The sequence below is a fragment of the Thalassophryne amazonica genome, chromosome 15, assembly GCF_902500255.1.
Source record: "Thalassophryne amazonica chromosome 15, fThaAma1.1, whole genome shotgun sequence".
NCBI classification, from domain to species: domain Eukaryota; kingdom Metazoa; phylum Chordata; class Actinopteri; order Batrachoidiformes; family Batrachoididae; genus Thalassophryne; species Thalassophryne amazonica.
Window position 1 is genome coordinate 22,418,649 of NC_047117.1, and position 22,012 is coordinate 22,440,660.

Here is a 22,012-nt window from a genome sequence, read left to right on the forward strand (position 1 = left end):
TTCTGTCTCAATATGTTCCAGGGTTTTGTACGAGAGAATCAGGGAAGGCTAGGGGGCGCTGTGGTGAGAATGTATTTCAAAGAATGTGGGAATCTCTCAGTCCATCACTGCTGTGGTTAAATATGAAGAGTTCAGATGCAAAACCCAGTAAGTATTTTTTTTTAAATGGAGAAAAATGCAGTTGAAAATTGAGATTTAAAGGAAAACATATTCAGAAATGCACAGACTTTCATCTTATGATAGAATCCTGAGAGGTGACAAACAATGCTGTGATTTCTAGCGGTGCATGACAGCTGCCTTTGAGTTCAGCGACAGATGTGTTGACACGTCGTTACTGTAAACCTTTTGTGCCTCAAGGCTTGTGGGTATTCCTCCACAGAGACATCATCAGGTCACCACTATGCAAGGCGCAACTTTTGGATTAAGGACCTTAAGCAGCTGTTTAAGAATGTGCAAGTTTTGACAATTCTGCACAGGCTTTAGTATTCAGCACCAGACGTTGCCGCTTGATCACTACGTAAGATGCTCAAGTTCAGCTGTGAATTCCAGGACATTTTTACCCATAAGAACAACTACACTCTCCATGTGGGTCCACAAGAACTACAAGAGAAAATTCTGAGTAAGCAGAAACAGGCGCTGTGGCCTTTATAGTGAAACAGGGTGCGTGGACCTACGTTTACATAACTATGCAATGTAACTACACCTGCTTGTCAAAATTGCTTCCAGGTAATAAAAATGAGCCATGCGATTGGCTCAAGAAGTTTTCATTGGGCCACTCCTGAGGTTATAGTTCCATCTGCTGGTTGTTGTTTTAAAAACTACAGTAAACTCCAAATGGAACGTAAACTCAGTGGGACATGATAATAACAGAGTTGGTGACACAGACATTCAAAATTTTCGGGTAGTGGTAGCTTCCAATTCTGTTACCAAGGAAGAAAACAATAGTAGTCTCGGACCTAGCTTAGACATGTATGCACATTACTTAGGAGATGATAACTCAACTATTCTAGTCTAATATGACCCCAATGAACAACATGGGATATGTGCCAAAATTTCTACCCTGGACCAGCAGCCTGAAAATGACCACGCCCTTTTTCGTCCCAAGTGTTACTTCAAATGCAGCTGTATTTTCTAAACTGCAGCAGCTATAGATTTTCCAAGGTGCTCAAAATGTTCAGAATGACCAGTAGATGTTTAAAAGGGTCATAGAAGAGTGTAAACACTGAATGAGCATAATCTTCATATTTGGATTTTGTTGTGCTTACGTATTTGAAAAAGAAGCAGTAATGTGGTGTTATAAGTTGTATTATTGGCTGTCAGGAAATTTCTCTGATAATCTTTAAAACATTTAAGATCTCTAGATATTGTTTCTGCTAAAGGAACAAGTTTTGTTTTGTATATTTCACTTTAAATCAATATTCCATTGATATGAGTATGACTGAAAATAAAATTTCATTATATTTGGCAAATGTTCATTTTTTCGATGTACGTTGATGCACTTATTTTAGCCATTTTCTCTCTCTCTCTCTCTCTCTCTCTCTCTCTCTCTCTCTCTCTATATATATATATATATATATTGGCACATATCCCAAGTTGTTCACTGAGGTCATATTAGTCTAGAACAGTCGAGTTATCTTCTCCTAAATGATGTGCATACATGTCTAAGCTAGGTCCTCTACTATAAAGATGCATGCTCATTCATCTATACTCTGGCAGATAAAGATGTCTAACTGCTATATTTAGAAACATTTCATAGGTCATAGGTCGACCATGTTTCAGGGCAACAGTTAGCTGACATTGATTTTTAACAAAATCTGTTTCAAGAAATTGTAGGCGAAATCAATAAGTAGTTCTTCAGTGGCAGGCTGCCTGTTTTAGTCTATATGAGCCTGGCCTTAAACCTTGGGCAGTAAATGAGACTCAGACCAGTTGTCAATAGAGCAACATGAAAAGAAATACATACTATGACCGACCGGTTTAAACAGTTTAACCAACTGGTTTTACTGCAGGACCTCGTACTTCTCTTTGTGATGCAGTGGCGGTCAGCTTTGTGCTGCTGTTGACAAATATATTCATTTACGCTGTAAAACTCGCTCTCACCATCTCACATCCTACTCTTAGAGTGCACCCCGCCTTTTTTTCTTTAAATGGAAGAAGCTGTCATTAACTGAACTTGCCTGAAGAAGAACTAGATTGGCAGTCAGACCATGCATACCTCTGCCAAAGTACCAAGTACAAGAAGGAAGTCCTACATAGGTCTCTAGGCCCACTGGTGCCGGAGTTGATTCCAGAATTCCAAAATGTGATGGGAGTCTATGATTCCATCTGGTCGGGACATCGGTCTGACACAAGTTACTTTCCCAGTCAAGAGGAGTACCCATTACAGCTGAGTGGGCTGGGACGATGTGGATGAAGTGTCTTGTAAAATTCATACACAGATACCATGTCAATGAATCAAATCCAGGTCTACATATTGGTTGCCCAACTCCGCAGTAGGATAAGGAATCCTTAAGTGAAGCCTCAATCCAGGATCAAACCCTTAGCCCATTCTAGTAGACCAACCCTGTCCAAAAGTACACTTTTGTCCACCAGAGCAGACTCATTATCTAGACCTGGAACAAAGTACACAGATGAATAGACAATTATGGGATCTTGAATGCTTACTTTTTAATCCTGATTGTTGACTTTTGATCCTGACCTTTGCTCCGATCCTTGTTCCTGCTTAAACATCTTTGATACTGATCGCTGAACTTTGTTTATTTTTCACCTTGTCTTTTGATATTTATCTCTGACTTTGATCACTGAGCTTTGAACCTGATTGCTGGTGTTTGCTTCTGATTGCTCAACTTAGATCAGGATTATTTTGATCCCTCACCTTTGATGCTAATAACTGATCTTAGATCCTGACCTTTGATCCTGATCACTAAACATTCATCCTGATTGCGTTCACTCCTTGATAGAGGTTTTGTGTTCACAACACACTGGTGCCATGACCCAGCTGGGAGTGAGATTTAGGGTGGTGGGTGTAACTATGGCCAGGGGGTGTTATGCAGTGAGTAAATTGTATTCTCCAACCCCAAAAGCTATTCTAGTTACAGGCCCTTGGATTTTAGCCTCCTTGTTAGAGCGTCCGCCTCCCATGCCCGAGGTTGTGATTTTGAGTCCAGATACAAAGCATGTTTCAGATATGAGATCATGTAAACTGCAAAACATTGGGCAAAGGGTGGAGTTTATCAAATCATAGGTGACTTGATTTATCATCTCTACTTCTAGTCATGTTAGTAACATGCTCTCATCTGTTCCACAACATAGGTGATTATACTTCAATAATACTCATCCCATTCACACTTTTCTCGAGCAACGGCTGACTTTTGGAAATTTCTCAAGAAAACGTCCTTCATACAATCCCCGTCTGCATAGCATCTGCTCCTGAGTGGGTAATACAGTGCTGTTTTTGTGCAAAAAATTAAAAGTACATTCACGACAGGAGCAGTTTTGAAAACTTTCTAAATGGTGTTGGAAAAGGCAATGTGCTATAATGATTAAAAAAGAAAAGCGATGCATACACTACATATTAAGTTAAAAAGAATATTGCCTTAAATATCTCTTTAGACATGAACAATGTCTTATATTGCGATGTGTTTGTCTACTACAAGTAGCGTATGACTTGACACTTGTGGTGACTCGTGAGAAATCCCCCAACATTCGGTGCTGAGAAATTAAGCCAATGTGGATGTTGCAAATCCTACAGTTCCTTGACTGGCTGCTTGAGGCTGGCTCCAAACTTGAGTCACTCCCCATAGAATCCCATGTTAAATTCTCCTAGTTTACAGCACAAATACACAAACATGTACACAGGTATAAAAAACATGTATACAGGAAAGTAAACAGGTATATAAAAAAGTGGTTTTAGACTCCATAGCTAGTTTCCCTGTTCACGACAACTGCAAGGGGATGATTTTTATTTTTAAATAACAACTCTGTGGAGGTGTTGCTGAGGAGGGTAGAAAGGCAAGCAAATTTGGTTTGTTGTAAACAAAGTGTTTTTTTTTTGCTGAAGGACTGTTATATTTACTTCAGCTGCATTGCTTTTTATGGTACACAAAGCAACCTTGGCAATTAAAATATTTATTTATCAGAAGTTAAAATATAATTTAAAAAAATTTAAACAAATTAAAAATATATGGGGTATTTATGTGTTAAATAACTATTATTGCTATAGTAATGTTGTTTAGTGCATTATGGCAATTTTTGAACAGCTTTTGGCTGGGAAACCATCAGCTATATCTGGCAACACTGATGATTATGAAGCTTGAGCACTGCTGGCAGAACATAGACAAGTTTGCGAGAAATACATTAAAAACATATATGATGCATGTCACTTTTAATAATTCCACTGTAAAGGTGATTCCTAATTTTATTTATTTTGTTTCGTTCTATAAAAAGTTGCAGGACTTTATAAATTACAGTGTTTAAAATATGTTCCAGTGGAGTTTGAAAGCAAAAGACATGTATGTGTGTGACAGAATGAGACTGCTAGCTGGTGAGGACTCAACCCGGTCGAGGAGACTCTTTGCCCTTTCTGAGAATTTTATCAGAAATATCTGATAATATGGTTTCCTGTGTGGTTAATTGTACAGACCATCAAAGAAGTTGGTGCTCCAGTATTTCTGTTGAGTGAAATTTAAATATTATTTAATTCCTATGTTAGCATAGTGAGCACCAGGTTAGCACTAATTAGCAGGTAGCTTGGTGACATATGGTCCGGTCCACTGATTCTAAGGGCAATATGCTGGTCATACATTTAAATGCTCGCACTCAAGCCCATTATAAAACCACCGCCAAGTCCAAAGGCCTAAACCAAAGTTAACTCATTAGCTCTGGCTTTGTTGGTTTGGGAATTGGAGTTCACCCATTCATCTCTTCACCTATTTATGAGTTAGCTGGGAGTTATGAGAGTCAAGCACTGCCAAGATAGCAACATCCAAAGCTTCAAAACTGCTCTTTAGAAAGCCTGTGGGTGATGCCACAGAAGGTTTGTTCGGTATGTGTGCAGTCGATAGTCATGGTCTTAAAACTGAACATCTGTGGTGATCTATTAGATCAGCAACATCTACAGTCAGTACAGTACAGCTTCAATGCTAAACCAACCACATTACTCTGGCTGGTAGGATACTGACATTCACGGAGTAGTGGAACTGAATTGCTCAATATATATACAGGATTCTTGGTCACAGTTTTCAGTAGCCAAATTTCTCTGATCTCTGTTGCGCCAAGTTGTGGTTCAATCAAGGGCGCTTGCCCAACATTAACCAAGTGTGTTGGATGTGTATGAACCATTATGATGATGACTGGGTTTGTGTGTGTGTGTTCGCGCTTGCATGCGTTGGGGGGGGGGTCCAAACAGTCCACAGATTGAATTTCAGGAGCAGAACACCCACAGCGCAGTTCGGAGCCAACACTGCCACAGCACCGCATTGTTTCTGTCCCGTTCAGCTTAATTGGCACCGTGGGGGAGGGACCATGGAAGGAGGAGGATAAAACAGCAGGAGGAAACACAGAACATTACAATCAAAGCATGTGCATGGGGCCGTTGATAAACCTGTTATCTGGCCACTCTCTGGAGGGCCTGGGTTCCTCTTGCTGTAAGCGCCTCCATCCTGTTGATGCCACCAGTAAACACCTTGTCCTGTCGACCCCATGTGGCTGAGAGACCATACCGCCAGCCAACATCACAGAATAGGACTCCTGGGGGCCAGCGGGAAGTCAAGCCACTTCTAATGTTCATAATGATCATTTTAGGCACAACCAGTTCAGTTGAAAGATGATAAGAAAGCAGAGCGGAACAGGGAGAGTATCCCGCAGGGGGCACTTGCACATTGACTCCCTGTACGCAATGGGTCTTGACAGCAGAGGAGGAGGAGGCATGCACGATAGACAAACTTCCTGTCTGGGAGTGCGTTGCTCTTCAAAAACATCCCAGCTAACCAATCTCCTCATGCGATCTTCATGGCTGAGACCATTTCAGAGCAATTTTCAAATTTAGAATCCCAACATCAGCAAAGGCTGTAGATGAAAAATAAACACAAAAGACATTACAGTGAAGATTCTGTCTTGATATCACCCAGAACGCTGCGGAGTCAGACCTTTGCAAAGATACTTAGAACTGAGCCTTGTGGTATTTCCATAGTCACAAAGATCATATACATCAAGGGCTGGCACCACAACACTCAACACTACTGGATGGTTTTATTGGCACAGCTTTAATGAGAAAAGCTTCATGGTTACATTCATTCTCTTCTCATGTCCTTGGTGTTATCTATTTTTCGTAAAAAGGGTTTCAAGCCCAACAAGTAGCCAGATATCCTATCATGACCCAAAACCAGTCCAAACTGACATCAACTGTCATGCTAATCAGCTCTACCCATTATCAGTTCTACTCAACATTATGCCTCCTTCACTCAGATGTGCCTTGATCCTTGCAGGGGTGGTAGCTAAGTATTTCACGCACTTGATTTCAGTGCGGAAGGTTCCTGGTTCAAACCCCACCCCTGCCACATTTCTCCATGTAATGTGCAGTTGAGTCAGTAAGGGCATCCAGCGTACAACTTGTGCCAGTTTAACATGGTGACTCCGAGTGCAAAACAAGGGAGCAGCCGAAGGAACTTACTATGTGCCTTGATCCTGAGCCTTGAATATTTATTTCAATAATGTTGACAATGCATTTCTGTACTTTGTCATAGATGAAGTTAATTTCAAACTAAGTTTAACCTGAATTAAACAAAGAGCTGTCGACAGTTTTCTTGTAGGTGCATAGGCATGTTTTATTGCCTTTGCTTTTAGAAATTTTTGAATGTGCTTTGTAGGTTGAGTGACTTTTGTGATCAACTCTTTTACCACTGATCTGCCTTTAGATACTCAAAGCTCACTGATTGAATCATGAAATTATTTTGTGGAGTTCATACAAAGAAGCAGGAATATTATCAGGTTTCAAACCGTGGTATATCCTGAAACTGGAACCTTGCACCTGCCCAGAAACCCACAGTCACATTAAAAGCACATTTCCCCAAATAATGGCCCTTATGCAGAGATATTTATCACCACCCAACACTAAACTTTAATTGAACCAGATCAAATCAGATGTCAAAGTCTGCTTTGGAAGTCAACTCACACCTTGTGGTGACTCCACAAGGAGAAGATGTCTGACAGAAACTGATGTGTGACTATGGTGGAGCTCCATCTACAGTAGTGTTTGTGTAGGAAAGCAGAGATCAGCTCTTCAGCTCTTCCAGCTGCATGTAACCCAAAGGGAGACTCCATCACAACCAAACAATTATGAATTAAAAATATTTAGCGGCCTGTGGCACAATACATGTGTAAAAAGTGAATGTGCACATGCAGTTTCATGCATGTGCACATTCACTCTGGATTCCGCAGACAGCAGGTCTAGATCTGTTGGCGAGTTTATCTACGGAGTGTTCTCAGCAGCTGGAAAGCAAATCTTTCTGCTGACCATGTCAGCATCACCTTCTCACTCAGACCAACCCAGGTGAGGTCCGGATGTGTTTGTTGGTGCTGCGTGTTGCAGACACCACTTCAAGAAACTCTTTTGGGTCTGGCAACTACCCAGACAGTTATGTTTAGTTACAACAGTTACTTCTTTTATAAGTTTTGAAAACCTGGTGAAGCATGCATTGCAGTAAAATGTGAAACATTATTACCTTTCAAAAGGGGTATGAAAAGGACCGTCTTTTCATGCACCCATCGTTCTCCTGCATAGGAACTGACATCACCAAACAAACGCCAAACGTTTTAAAGTTGCGGTGCGTTTTAGTACATGGTTGTGTGATTTGGATACCAACCAATGTTCTAAGGTGATGACTAGATGTCTTTCATACTCAATCTCTTCAGAGAATCCTTGAGTACCACTGGAATGACTTTGTGCGAAGCAGTTACTTGGTGAAACTCAGATGAGGAGTTTTACTTCTCATTCTCTTTACATTAGATGAAGCTAATGCTGGTGTTTCTTGCACTCTTACAGCAAAGTAGGAGAGTGACTCATATGATATCTGCATTGGTAGCAGGCAGGGCAGTCAGAGCTCACAAGTATTTGAAGGCGTATCCCATTAAGATTCAATGGGCCATATTTTGATGATCTATGACGCACTAGCTAAAAAAAATAAAAAGAAAATACACTTGGTGCATGTCCAGACCCTACATTGAAATTTAAGCACCTCAAATTTGTTAGTTACCTAATAAGGCAGGCATATCTTGCACATAAAATGAAATAAACCAGTCAGATTATCACCTGTTGTTACCTTTAAGACACAATCAGCACTGGGCACATTGTTATTTTGAAATCAGATTTAAATGAAAGGTCTTCTGGTGAGTTAATGGATGGATCAGCCACCAATGCTCCCTGAGGTGAAGTAGTGAACGAGGTGAAGTTATTATTATTATTATTATTATTATTATTCCATTGGTTCTGAAATTTATTCCATTTCATGGGTGCATTCAATCCAGCTTTGTAGTGTATTCAAACAGTGTGTATATACACCATGAACCAAACGTAAGGCACATCAGAATATTGCACCATCTAACCTGCAGTTCATTTTGGAATGTTTCAACAAACTTATCTGAATGTCAGACACCAAAATGCCCCCCATTCTCTATTTTTACATGTTCAGATCAGATGTCCTCTTGCAAACCTGACAGTGTTATCTGGTATGAAGCCATGCGTGTTCCTACCTTCAGGCTGCTCTGCACCAGCTTGTGAATATCCAAGAAGGGCTCTTTGATCAGCTCAAGTTCGTGGGTGAGTATCCTGACAATTCCCTCTCTCTCCAGGACAAAGAGGCGCTGAGATCCATCCCCACAATGCACCACAGCCACTGGCTGCCTCAGACCACTCAACACCTCCTGGGCACAGTAGCAGTTGTGTTTGTGTTTCCTGAGTAACCAGGGAGATACAAAAGGTCACAGAATGATGGCGGAAGAGAAAAACCTAGTTATAACAGAGTAGCAGTAAGGAAAAATGTTCAGCCTAGAAGGAAGCTTAATAAGATATACTGAACAAAACCTCCAAAACAACAGTAAAGATGTACCAAAATAATGGTGTAAGGTGCAAGATATGTAGCTTTTAGGTAGTGATTCCTTCAGTATGTATTGGAGAATTTATATTAAAAAAATGTGCGAAGAAATTACTATGACTGGCAAAAATTGCAATGTGTAAACTTTACCAATTTGTTTGTGTCAGTGTTTTGCTTGCTGGAAAATCTTTTTGACATCTGAAGAATAAATAACCAAAGTAAAGTCTATATTGAATAACAGTCTCATCTGAACACAAATTCTACTGATGATACAGTAAAGACCAAATAAAGGACGCAAGACAAATGTGCTCATTGGTGGAATGTCACAGGGGCAGATTGTGCGAGCATTCTGTCTCGTGTCCATCACTAGTCAGAAGTTGTGAAGTTGATACAATAACAGCAGCACCACAAATGACCAATCATGTGTCATGCTCAACAGCACTGACATATCCACCTCCAGCACCTATGATGACACTTCCTATTGCTGTAGCTACTTAGCAACTTCAAAACAAAATCACACGGCATAAGTGCATGTGGGGCGTGTGCAACTCCACTTTTCTATTTACAGTGATGTGGAATCTGAGTAAAAAGTAGAACACAGGTGTAAATGGGGTTGTTGTATCTCAAATGAGAGGTTTTCTGGTGAGGTAACAGATCTGTCCACACTGTCAAAACATCTGAGTGGAAAGCAGCCAACAATGCCGCCTGAGGTGAAGCAGTGAAGCAGTATGGTGATGTTTTATATGTTTTATGGTTTACAGCTTACTTTTTGTTAATTTAATTGTCACTTTCAATTGAATGTCTTTGTATGTATACCAGTATTTGAAAGCTGTAAGCCGCGGATGTGAGTGTATGAATATCACACCCTATATATGGCAGGGGTGGTGGTTAAGTGGTTAGTGCGCTTGGTTTCAGTGCGGAAGGTTCCCGTATTTCTCCATGTAATATGGAGTTGCATCAGGAAGGGTATCCGCTTGTAAAACGTCTGCCAAATCACTTGCAGACCCACCTTGGATCGGCTGTGGCGACCCTGAGTGAAAGGGAGCAGCCGAAGGGACATACAATGATATACGTCACATCAGAGGGTTACATTACAACTTCTGATCAGTATTTAAAATCAGATTGTAGAAAATTATCTATTTGACATACAATAAAAAAAACATATATTTGTACAATTATAATGTTTAGTATAGCTTTAAGAAGTAAGACGTGATACCTCTGCATTTATTTAAAGATGTGCACCATTACTGGAGGATAGTCTTCCATTCCCACTACAATGTCTCTTGTGCTTTATTGGGTTACATTATCTTATCTGACAAATACTCGTAAAGGTCCATTCTCATAGTTTCTTTTCAAAATAGTATGATGCATTTACCAACAAGGACCAGTGAGGTTGTTACCTTACATTTTTGGTGGGATCCATGGTTCGTCCAATGCACCTGGGGACTGCTATCTAAAACACTTATACACTGCAATCCTTGTCATTCCTGGGATTCTGCATGATTTACCATCCACCTCCTCAAACAGATCAAAGAGTAAATGTTCATGTCTTTGACATTCATGTGAGAACTGTTACCTGACACAAAGTTATTCCAGGGGTAACTAAGGGACTGCTAAACAAACCAATTATTCCTCATCTTAGATCATTGCTTGGTGATCAAGTTTCACAAACATAATGCTAATAATTTTAGGCAGCTCTTTAGCCTGTTCTGCTCTTCATACTTTCTTGCTGTCAATTTTTGAACATCACAGTAGCATAAATGGTATCAAGTCAATAAGTAACCCATATACAGATTGATAATGTGTGACGATATAGTAGATTCCTACTGATTCTATCCTATTTTAGTATGTGTTTAGAGGAAACGTACTGACAGTTATTTTGGAAAAACACATTAACACCATGATATTAATCTTACTAGTTCACAGGTCCAGAAGAAGAAGACTCAACTTGTCACTGTCTAAGGTTTTATATGTTATTTGACTAAATGTTGGTTTGAGGTGAATATACTATGTTGCCTAACCATATCGCCTCAAGGGAAAACAAGATGAAAGGCATCCCTCCCTGCACAAAAGGGCAAAGCGCTCTGTGATTGTCCAACCCTTTGCAGTGAGGGAGGCAGCTAAAATGACGCAGGATAGCATTTTCATTATGTGGCCAAAGCTGAGCAAAGGCACTCTGGACAAACTTTGGGATTAGAGGAGAGATGGCATAGCATTTCTGTCTGAAAGTATTAACCATGTCAAAATGGGCCAGTGCACTCAGCCCAAGCTACAGCTGCGACAATAAAAACTGAAAAAATTCTTATTGTCAACAACCCAAAGCCTGAAAAACTCAGATGCCTGAAATGGACCTGATGTTCAATCAAAATAAAAGTGTGCACAGATCCCAAAGTGTACCTCGATCTTCAAATAGAGTGAAATATGTTAAAATGCAGGCTACATACCTGCTGATATCTTCTATTTTCTCATCTTCCAAGTAGTTGGAATCCTGTACTCGTGGCTTTCGTTGAAAGTCTGGAAAGCACATAGACGTGCCATCTCTCCGTCCATAGTACTGACAGAACTCATCCACATCAGCCTGAAACAGTTTCTAGCAAACAAAGCAGACACAGATATGACAGAGGGGCTCATACACACAGAGATATACATGTAAATCCAAGAAATCTAAGTATGAGTCTCTGAATACTGAATGTCAGTATGTGGAAGTGTGTGTATGTCAATGATGTATAGGTGTATGTTTGCCTTTAACACAAATGATTTTCAAAACATTCATTGAGAAGAAATAATTCAGTCATCAGAAATATCTGAAAACACATGAGACAAAACAGGGCCTTTTTTCCACTCATCCATTGTCCAATTTTGGTGAGCCCATGTATTCAGAGAAGTGCTTATGAAAATATTGGTTGTAATGAGTGTTTTTTTTTTTAGTGTTATTCTATCAGCTTGAACAAGTCTGTTCATTTTTCTTTGGCATGTCTCATGTCCACACAGACCCACCAATCACTGAATGGCACTTTATTTAAAGACTATAGAGCCTGGAGACGGTTGTGTGTGAAAATTTCGGCAGATCAGCAATTTCTAAATACCCCAAACTTGCTATCTGGCTCCAAGAACAATGCCACATTCAAAGTCAAAAAAATTACCTTGCTTCCCCTTTCTGAGGTTTGCTTTGAACTATAGCAGATCCTTTTGACTGTGTCTCCATGCATAAATGCATCAAGGTTAAATGGACTGCATTTCTGTAGAGCTTTTCCATCTGAATCAGAACTTCACAGCTCTTTAAAATAATGCCTCACACTGACACACCAATGTCAGTGTGCTGTCATGCAAGAGGCTGAACTGCACACCCAAGGGTAATTTTTCAGCCTGATGAGGATTTGAAGAGAGGATTTTCTGGTCTCAAGTCCACTGTTTTAATTGATTGACTAATGAGATCAAATCAAATCAAATCAAATTAATTTTATTTATATAGCGCCAAATCCACAACAAACAGTTGCCCCAAGGTGCTTTATATGTAAGGCAAAGTCATACAATAATTACAGAAAAACCCCAACGGTCAAAACGACCCCCCTGTGAGCAAGCACTTGGTGACAGTGGGAAGGAAAACTCCCTTTTAACAGGAAGAAATCTCCAGCAGAACCAGGCTCAGGGAGGGCAGTCTTCTGCTGGGACTGGTTGGGGCTGAGGGAGAGACTCCAGGAAAAGACATGCTGTGGAGGGGAGCCAGAGATCAATCATCAATGATTAAATGCAGAGTGGTGCATACAGAGCAAAAAGAGGCAAGAAACACTCAGTGCATCATGGGAACCCCCAGCAGTCTACGTCTATAGCAGCATAACTAAGGGATGGTTCAGGGTCACCTGACTTCCAGCCCTAACTATAAGCCTTAGCAAAAGGAAAGTTTTTAAGCCTAATCTTAAAAGTAGAGAGGGTGTCTGTCTCCCTGATCCGAATTGGGACCTGTTCCAGAGGAGAGGAGCCTGAAAGCTGAAGGCTCTACCTCCCATTCTACTCTTACAAACCCTAGGAACTACAAGTAAGCCTGCAGTCTGAGAGCGAAGCGCTCTATTGGGGTGATATGGTACTATGAGGTACCTAAGATAAGATGGGACCTGATTATTCAAGATGGGACCTGATTATGATGTTTGCTTGAATGTGGAGTTGAATGGGAGTACCTAATAAATTAACCTGTGAGTGTAGCAATAGAGATAATGATATTGCAGTGATAGAGGTAAAGGTAGAGCCAGACACAGGAACAAAGGGAGGGTTACTGGCAGTAGTCGGGACAAACGTAAACAGAGGTCGAGTGGAGTACAGGCGGATACTGAGATACACACACGACGTGAACATGTAGAGACACCAAAGTAGGGATAGAAGTACAAGCAGTGGTAGAGATAGAGTTACAGTAGAAAAGGAGGCATAGAGAAGCAGGAATGGTTGTAGGCAAGATGTAAATACCAGGTCAAGATAAAGTTACAGGTGGATATGGATGCGAGCTAGACACAGAGATACAGCAGTTAATGCAGAACAGAATTCTGGATTGCTTTGAGTCTCCAGGGAAAACTGGCAAGTATTCCCATTGCTGATTATTCAATCCTCACCGGATAGCTAAGAACAGTGCAACTCACACAAGACGTACAGCAATTATTTTTGCAGTTAATCCAGAATAAAGATTCAAGAAATACAGAAAATCTTGGGTTTCCATACACTATACTACACCATGCCATATACTCAACTCTACAAATGTTACATTTCACTATTTAACACCCAACACACTCCATGTTTTCCCTGCAGTTTGTATTTTTGACAGTAGACCTGACAGGCATTTCTAGCAAAGATCGTAATGTTTCACTCATCTCCAGCTTGTTTACTAATGCAAACCACTGGAAAATATCCTCACAGTCTGGGTAATGTCCCACTAATTGGTGCTGAAAGGTTTGCAGTTTGCTGGTTACCTGAGTGTAGGAGGTGATGGTTCGGTGTTCGGCAAGGGTGGAATTTTGCTTGATGAGCCAACTGAAATCTGAGTGGAACGAGCTGAAAATAAGCAAGTGAAGACAAACTGGGCCAAACTAAATGGATCTCAAATTGCCAGGACTGTGCAGTGAATTATGCATCCTCCAGAGAGGAAGAAGACTGCATTCCCAATTTCAGGTTGCACTGGAATTTTGATGGAATGATGTCCGTGCCCAAGTCTTAATGGATTGTTCTGGCAAAACGACAAGTCTGAAATCTGTTCACCTCAGCAATTAATGACGATGCTGCATTCCTTCCCACTGCAGAAGTGTTTTATCAAACAAGAAAGTTAAATTGAACAAGCAGCTATGTTTTCATTCATAAGCTGCCTGTCTTTCAATCATTTAAATGCTGTTGAGGGAATTTAACTCGTAAAAGAATTGCTATTGTTTGCTAGAAGGCACATTGGGGAGTTAAACCTAATTTGATCTCTATTCTGTAAGGATAAAGAACAGTAAGCAAATACTCAACCCACCTGCTGACCTTCTTCTTAACCCTAAGAACACACAAACCAGAAATTTGAGCTTGAAGATCAAGGGTTGGCACATAAGGCTCAACATTTTGTCAGATAAGTGTGTGCACAACCTTTATGTATTTGATATATTAGCACCAAAAACCTTGAAATCTGCTTTCATGTGATTATGAAAGATAGAGTGTTTGACACAAAGCAAGAATAGCCTTCAGATTTAATACTGACATATTGGCATTGTACTAGTAAACTGGTTTGATGCATTCCAACTTTGATACCTCGACATTATGTAATCACATTCTCTTTCAGAGACATCCAGTGGACATGTTTATCAAAGCAATTTGGCATCAGTGAACACACTTAGTAATACCACTGTACTTGTTTATTACCAGGACATTCACATTTCGACATGGGAAGACACCTTTAGGGTTACTAGAGCGACACCGAGGGTCTAATAAACATTGCAATTTGGTGCATTGGTGACAAAATTGGGGTGGACTTTGAGACATCGAAGAACAAAACAATATCGTCATTCCATGTGTTTATGTTCCTGCACACCAATTTATAAAGACATAAAAACCTTTATTAGAACAAATAAAATAATACATACAGAGCCACAATGGATAAAAGTGTTATGTGTCGGACGCAGCCCGGAGAACCGACCAGCGTTTGAAGGACCCAGTATAAAATAAGCAGAGCACGGTACAAAGGATAACAGAATTTAATGAACATAACAGTGCTGTGATAAATATAAAAGTGCGCGGTCTGGCATGGCGGATTTGCGGTGTGCTCCCAGCAGCACAAAACGGTCCAGGAGCCAGAACCAGTTCGGACCCAAGGACCCCGCCGACACCCCCCAGGTGGCCGCGACAAACCGAGTCTGTGAAAGAAGAAATCATCATGTGAGTCCACACTCTACACACAGAGAGAACGCTCAAAGGTGTACAAACAGCAAACACTTCCTGGCTTAATTACTAATCAGCTTCCCACCCTGCAGGCATAGAACACCCTGCTCACAAAACTCCACAGCAGTGGAAGCTGATTGAACGACTACATACAGCTCAATATAATAAGGTGTGAGGGACACCATATTTACTGACTGTATAAATGTTAGTCACAAAATCTAACGTACCTCAGGAAGTGTGCTGACGAGCGTGAGACCTCACCCCCTCCTCTTTCACAGACCATGCATCAAACCTGGACGTTCTCTGCATCCACTGATGATGAGATGGCTCTCGAGACGACGATCTCACCCGTCTGGTCACAAGGTCGAGTCTCTGGCAAATACACACTGTGTACTCCAGTCTTAAATACCACCATGTTCCAATCCATGTAGATGCACCACAGCTGTGAGTCCTGACGAGCCGCAGGTGATCAGCCTCAGGTGATCAGGGTGAGGTCCTGATAAACTCAGCTACACAGCCACTCAGTCCCAAATGCAAGCCACCTGGAAGGAAAAACAAAAGACAGAAACAAAAAGGCAGCCAGGCCCCCCAGCCATACAACAAAAAGGCTCATAAAAACTAAATTATTAGTAAGCCCCTTTGGCTGCTCCCCTGTTTTAAACTCACAGTCACCACAGCAGATCCGAGGAGAACCTGCATGTTGAATTGGCACGAATTTTAAGCCCGATGCCCTTCCTGACGCAACTCCACATTACATGGAGAAATGTGATAGGGGGTTTTGAACCGGGAACCTTCCCCACTGAAACCAAGCACACTAACCAATTGTCCACCACCCCTAGTGTAAAAATTAAACAATTAATAGCAATTAACTTTTTTACCCACCTAAACCGGACCCTCACCCAGGTGGATCAACACATCCCAACACAGTCACAGCTATAGCCAAGTTAAAAGAACAATGCAAGACTGTCAGAAAAAGCAAACAACACAATAAACTCAAATTCCAGAGAAGAAACGTTATCTCAGGAAATGATCTGACCAGGATAAAATCACAATGATCTATCAGATGGCTACAAAACTGTACTACCTCCTGTTCCGTATTGGACATGACGGGTCATTTCACTGTCCCCAGTCAGAATGCGTAACACTGTGCATGAATTCAAATAATTTCAAGCTAAAAATATTTCAGAATTCTTGACATTCCTTGGCAACCATAAATGTTGTTTGGAAATCAGACTGCAACCACATGTTCCAGCTTTTCAAACACGGCCTAAAAATGTCAGTGTTTTTTATTACTGAGCAAGATGTGGGCACAGCAGGAGAAATATAACAATCAACCTGGTAAATATGGCATGTAATTCCACATAAACAAAAGCCTGTTTCACAGTAAGAAGCATTTATGGCGTAAAGGAAGGTTTGATGCATCAGAGGACTGGCCAATTACATTCTGAAGAAATCCAACCTAAAAACACAATCTTCTTCCAATCCTTGTGTCTTGCAAAACGATGTATGCAGCGGATCTCAGGGACCCAGTGCGACCTAAATAAATGTTGTCGATATGGTTTCCTTTCTGCGAATCCTCAGAGGATGAAAGAGAGCAAATACACCAGTGATAAAAACACAAACAGGGCTCCCCCGAGCCTCCTTTCATCTCCCTCTCCTGTCACACACTGGCCACAAGGCCTGACCGCAAAAATAGTGCAGGTGATAGGATATCCGCTCCAGCGTCTAAACACTACATGCTGAACCGCCCACACGCTCGGGTGGCAGTTAGCTTAACCATGTTGGTGGGGGCCTCGGGTCAAAGTATGTGGGTGTGTGGGGGGCGGTTGAAGACTTTACAGAAGACATGGTAATCGGTAAATGTCTTTTTGGCAAAAGAGCAAATCAGGCAGTATTTCTTTTCAGAATACTGTTTGATTTTGATACACTTTACTCGGGCTTTAAATCATTTGAATTAGATCTCCTTTTTTGTTATGTTGAAAAAAATTACTCTGTGAAAGTCACAAAGCGATCAGCATGTTCTTGGTCTGGAGCAATACATGATGACACTTTATCAGAGCCCACTGATGTCAATATGTGCAGAGTCTCATGAGAAACTCAGAAATGTGACTTTTGTGAAAATCTGGATTTTAATGCTTGATTAGTTTTGTTAACTATCATTTCTGTAATGATTATAACTGAAGTACCAGTTAAACAGTTGTTTTAGTGACAGAGTAGGTCGCTCAGTATGACAAGACTTGGATGAACAATATGTAGACCTAGGTTCAACAACAATTTATGTCCTTGAAAAAGACACTTCATCTGCATAGTCCCAGTCCACCCAGCTGTAAATGGATACTGCATCGCCTTGAATGGGGACGAACTCTGCAATGGACTGGCATCCCATCCCAGAGGAGTCCTAGTCTCATCTGTTTCACACTTTGGAATTCGGGTAGAAGAAACAGAACCAGGGTCTATACTGGACTTATTTCTTCAAAGATTTCTGTAAGTTTAAGACTGAAGTGACAGTTAAGAATTGTTTTAGTGCCAGAGCAGGTCACTCAGTGGGATAAAGAGATGGACGACCAAAGACTTGGGTTTGAGTCCCGGTCATGTTACACGTCTGTGTTCTTTGACTACACACTTAAGCTACAGTGTCCAAGTCCACTCAGCTGTAAATAGGTACTGGTACTTGGTCTTGACCAGGGTGGTGGCCAAGTGGTTAATGTGCTTGTTTCCAGTATTAGTCAAGTAACCATTTTATCAGTTTGTAGTCTGAATCTGCATTAGAATTTATCTATTAAGACACATAGCTTCATTTAGTGCCTTAGATCAATCAATCATCAATCAATTTTTTTTTATATAGCGCCAAATCACAACAAACAGTTGCCCCAAGGTGCTTTATATTGTAAGGCAAGGCCATACAATAATTATGTAAAACCCCAACGGTCAAAACGACCCCCTGTGAGCAAGCACTTGGCTACAGTGGGAAGGAAAAACTCCCTTTTAACAGGAAGAAACCTCCAGCAGAACCAGGCTCAGGGAGGGGCAGTCTTCTGCTGGGACTGGTTGGGGCTGAGGGAGAGAACCGGGAAAAAGACATGCTGTGGAGGGGAGCAGAGATCGATCACTAATGATTAAATGCAGAGTGGTGCATACAGAGCAAAAAGAGAAAGAAACACTCAGTGTATCATGGGAACCCCCCAGCAGTCTAAGTCTATAGCAGCATAACTAAGGGATGGTTCAGGGTCACCTGATCCAGCCCTAACTATAAGCTTTAGCAAAAAGGAAAGTTTTAAGCCTAATCTTAAAAGTAGAGAGGGTGTCTGTCTCCCTGATCTGAATTGGGAGCTGGTTCCACAGGAGAGGAGGCTGAAAGCTGAAGGCTCTGCCTCCCATTCTACTCTTACAAACCCTAGGAACTACAAGTAAGCCTGCAGTCTGAGAGCGAAGCGCTCTATTGGGGTGATATGGTACTACGAGGTCCCTAAGATAAGATGGGACCTGATTATTCAAAACCTTATAAGTAAGAAGAAGAATTTTAAATTCTATTCTAGAATTAACAGGAAGCCAATGAAGAGAGGCCAATATGGGTGAGATATGCTCTCTCCTTCTAGTCCCCGTCAGTACTCTAGCTGCAGCATTTTGAATTAACTGAAGGCTTTTTAGGGAACTTTTAGGACAACCTGATAATAATGAATTACAATAGTCCAGCCTAGAGGAAATAAATGCATGAATTAGTTTTTCAGCATCACTCTGAGACAAGACCTTTCTGATTTTAGAGATATTGCGTAAATGCAAAAAAGCAGTCCTACATATTTGTTTAATATGCGCTTTGAATGACATATCCTGATCAAAAATGACTCCAAGATTTCTCACAGTATTACTAGAGGTCAGGGTAATGCCATCCAGAGTAAGGATCTGGTTAGACACCATGTTTCTAAGATTTGTGGGGCCAAGTACAATAACTTCAGTTTTATCTGAGTTTAAAAGCAGGAAATTAGAGGTCATCCATGTCTTTATGTCTGTAAGACAATCCTGCAGTTTAGCTAATTGGTATGTGTCCTCTGGCTTCATGGATAGATAAAGCTGGGTATCATCTGCGTAACAATGAAAATTTAAGCAATACCGTCTAATAATACTGCCTAAGGGAAGCATGTATAAAGTGAATAAAATTGGTCCTAGCACAGAACCTTGTGGAACTCCATAATTAACTTTAGTCTGTGAAGAAGATTCCCCATTTACATGAACAAATTGTAATCTATTAGACAAATATGATTCAAACCACCGCAGCGCAGTGCCTTTAATACCTATGGCATGCTCTAATCTCTGTAATAAAATTTTATGGTCAACAGTATCAAAAGCAGCACTGAGGTCTAACAGAACAAGCACAGAGATGAGTCCACTGTCCGAGGCCATAAGAAGATCATTTGTAACCTTCACTAATGCTGTTTCTGTACTATGATGAATTCTAAAACCTGACTGAAACTCTTCAAATAGACCATTCCTCTGCAGATGATCAGTTAGCTGTTTTACAACTACCCTTTCAAGAATTTTTGAGAGAAAAGGAAGGTTGGAGATTGGCCTATAATTAGCTAAGATAGCTGGGTCAAGTGATGGCTTTTTAAGTAATGGTTTAATTACTGCCACCTTAAAAGCCTGTGGTACATAACCAACTAACAAAGATAGATTGATCATATTTAAGATCGAAGCATTAAATAATGGTAGGGCTTCCTTGAGCAGCCTGGTAGGAATGGGGTCTAATAAACATGTTGATGGTTTGGATGAAGTAACTAATGAAAATAACTCAGACAGAACAATCGGAGAGAAAGAGTCTAACCAAATACCGGCATCACTGAAAGCAGCCAAAGATAACGATACGTCTTGGGATGGTTATGAGTAATTTTTTCTCTAATAGTTAAAATTTTGTTAGCAAAGAAAGTCATGAAGTCATTACTAGTTAAAGTTAATGGAATACTCAGCTCAATAGAGCTCTGAGTCTTGTCAGCCTGGCTACAGTGCTGAAAAGAAACCTGGGGTTGTTCTTATTTTCTTCAATTAGTGATGAGTAGAAAGATGTCCTAGCTTTACGGAGGGCTTTTTATAGAGCAACAGACTCTTTTTCCAGGCTAAGTGAAGATCTTCTAAATTAGTGAGACGCCATTTCCTCTCCAACTTACGGGTTATCTGCTTTAAGCTACGAGTTTGTGAGTTATACCACGGAGTCAGACACTTCTGATTTAAAGCTCTCTTTTTCAGAGGAGCTACAGCATCCAAAGTTGTCTTCAATGAGGATGTAAAACTATTGACGAGATACTCTATCTCCCTTACAGAGTTTAGGTAGCTACTCTGCACTGTGTTGGTATATGGCATTAGAGAACATAAAGAAGGAATCATATCCTTAAACCTAGTTACAGCGCTTTCTGAAAGACTTCTAGTGTAATGAAACTTATTCCCCACTGCTGGGTAGTCCATCAGAGTAAATGTAAATGTTATTAAGAAATGATCAGACAGAAGGGAGTTTTCAGGGAATACTGTTAAGTCTTCTATTTCCATACCATAAGTCAGAACAAGATCTAAGATATGATTAAAGTGGTGGGTGGACTCATTTACTTTTTGAGCAAAGCCAATACACTCTAATAATAGATTAAATGCAGTGTTGAGGCTGTCATTCTCAGCATCTGTGTGGATGTTAAAATCGCCCACTATAATTATCTTATCTGAGCTAAGCACTAAGTCAGACAAAAGGTCTGAAAATTCACAGAGAAACTCACAGTAACGACCAGGTGGACGATAGATAATAACAAATAAAACTGGTTTTTGGGACTTCCAATTTGGATGGACAAGACTAAGAGACAAGCTTTCAAATGAATTAAAGCTCTGTCTGGGTTTTTGATTAATTAATAAGCTGGAATGGAAGATTGCTGCTAATCCTCCGCCCCGGCCCGTGCTACGAGCATTCTGACAGTTAGTGTGACTCGGGGGTGTTGACTCATTTAAACTAACATATTCATCCTGCTGTAACCAGGTTTCTGTAAGGCAGAATAAATCAATATGTTGATCAATTATTATATCATTTACCAACAGGGACTTAGAAGAGAGAGACCTAATGTTTAATAGACCACATTTAACTGTTTTAGTCTGTGGTGCAGTTGAAGGTGCTATATTATTTTTTCTTTTTGAATTTTTATGCTTAAATAGATTTTTGCTGGTTATTGGTGGTCTGGGAGCAGGCACCGTCTCTACGGGGATGGGGTAATGAGGGGATGGCAGGGGGAGAGAAGCTGCAGAGAGGTGTGTAAGACTACAACTCTGCTTCCTGGTCCCAACCCTGGATAGTCACGGTTTGGAAGATTTAAGAAAATTGGCCAGATTTCTAGAAATGAGAGCTGCTCCATCCAAAGTGGGATGGATGCCGTCTCTCCTAACAAGACCAGGTTTTCCCCAGAAGCTTTGCCAATTATCTATGAAGCCCACCTCATTTTTTGGACACCACTCAGACAGCCAGCAATTCAAGGAGAACATGCGGCTAAACATGTCACTCCCGGTCTGAT

The 22,012-nt window shown here is 40.7% G+C and overlaps 1 protein-coding gene across 2 annotated transcripts in view; it reads right to left on the reverse strand.

The window, feature by feature from the left end:
- The window catches only part of hhip (hedgehog interacting protein), a 79,624-nt gene that overhangs the window by 41,165 nt on the left and 16,447 nt on the right, over window positions 1-22,012 (reverse strand). For both annotated transcript variants that reach the window (XM_034189320.1, XM_034189321.1), the window contains exons 3-4: window positions 11,534-11,678; window positions 8,749-8,950 (exon numbers count right to left, since the gene is read on the reverse strand). In XM_034189320.1, the coding sequence (XP_034045211.1) occupies window positions 8,749-8,950; window positions 11,534-11,678 (347 nt within the window). The remainder of the gene's footprint in view (window positions 1-8,748; window positions 8,951-11,533; window positions 11,679-22,012) is intronic.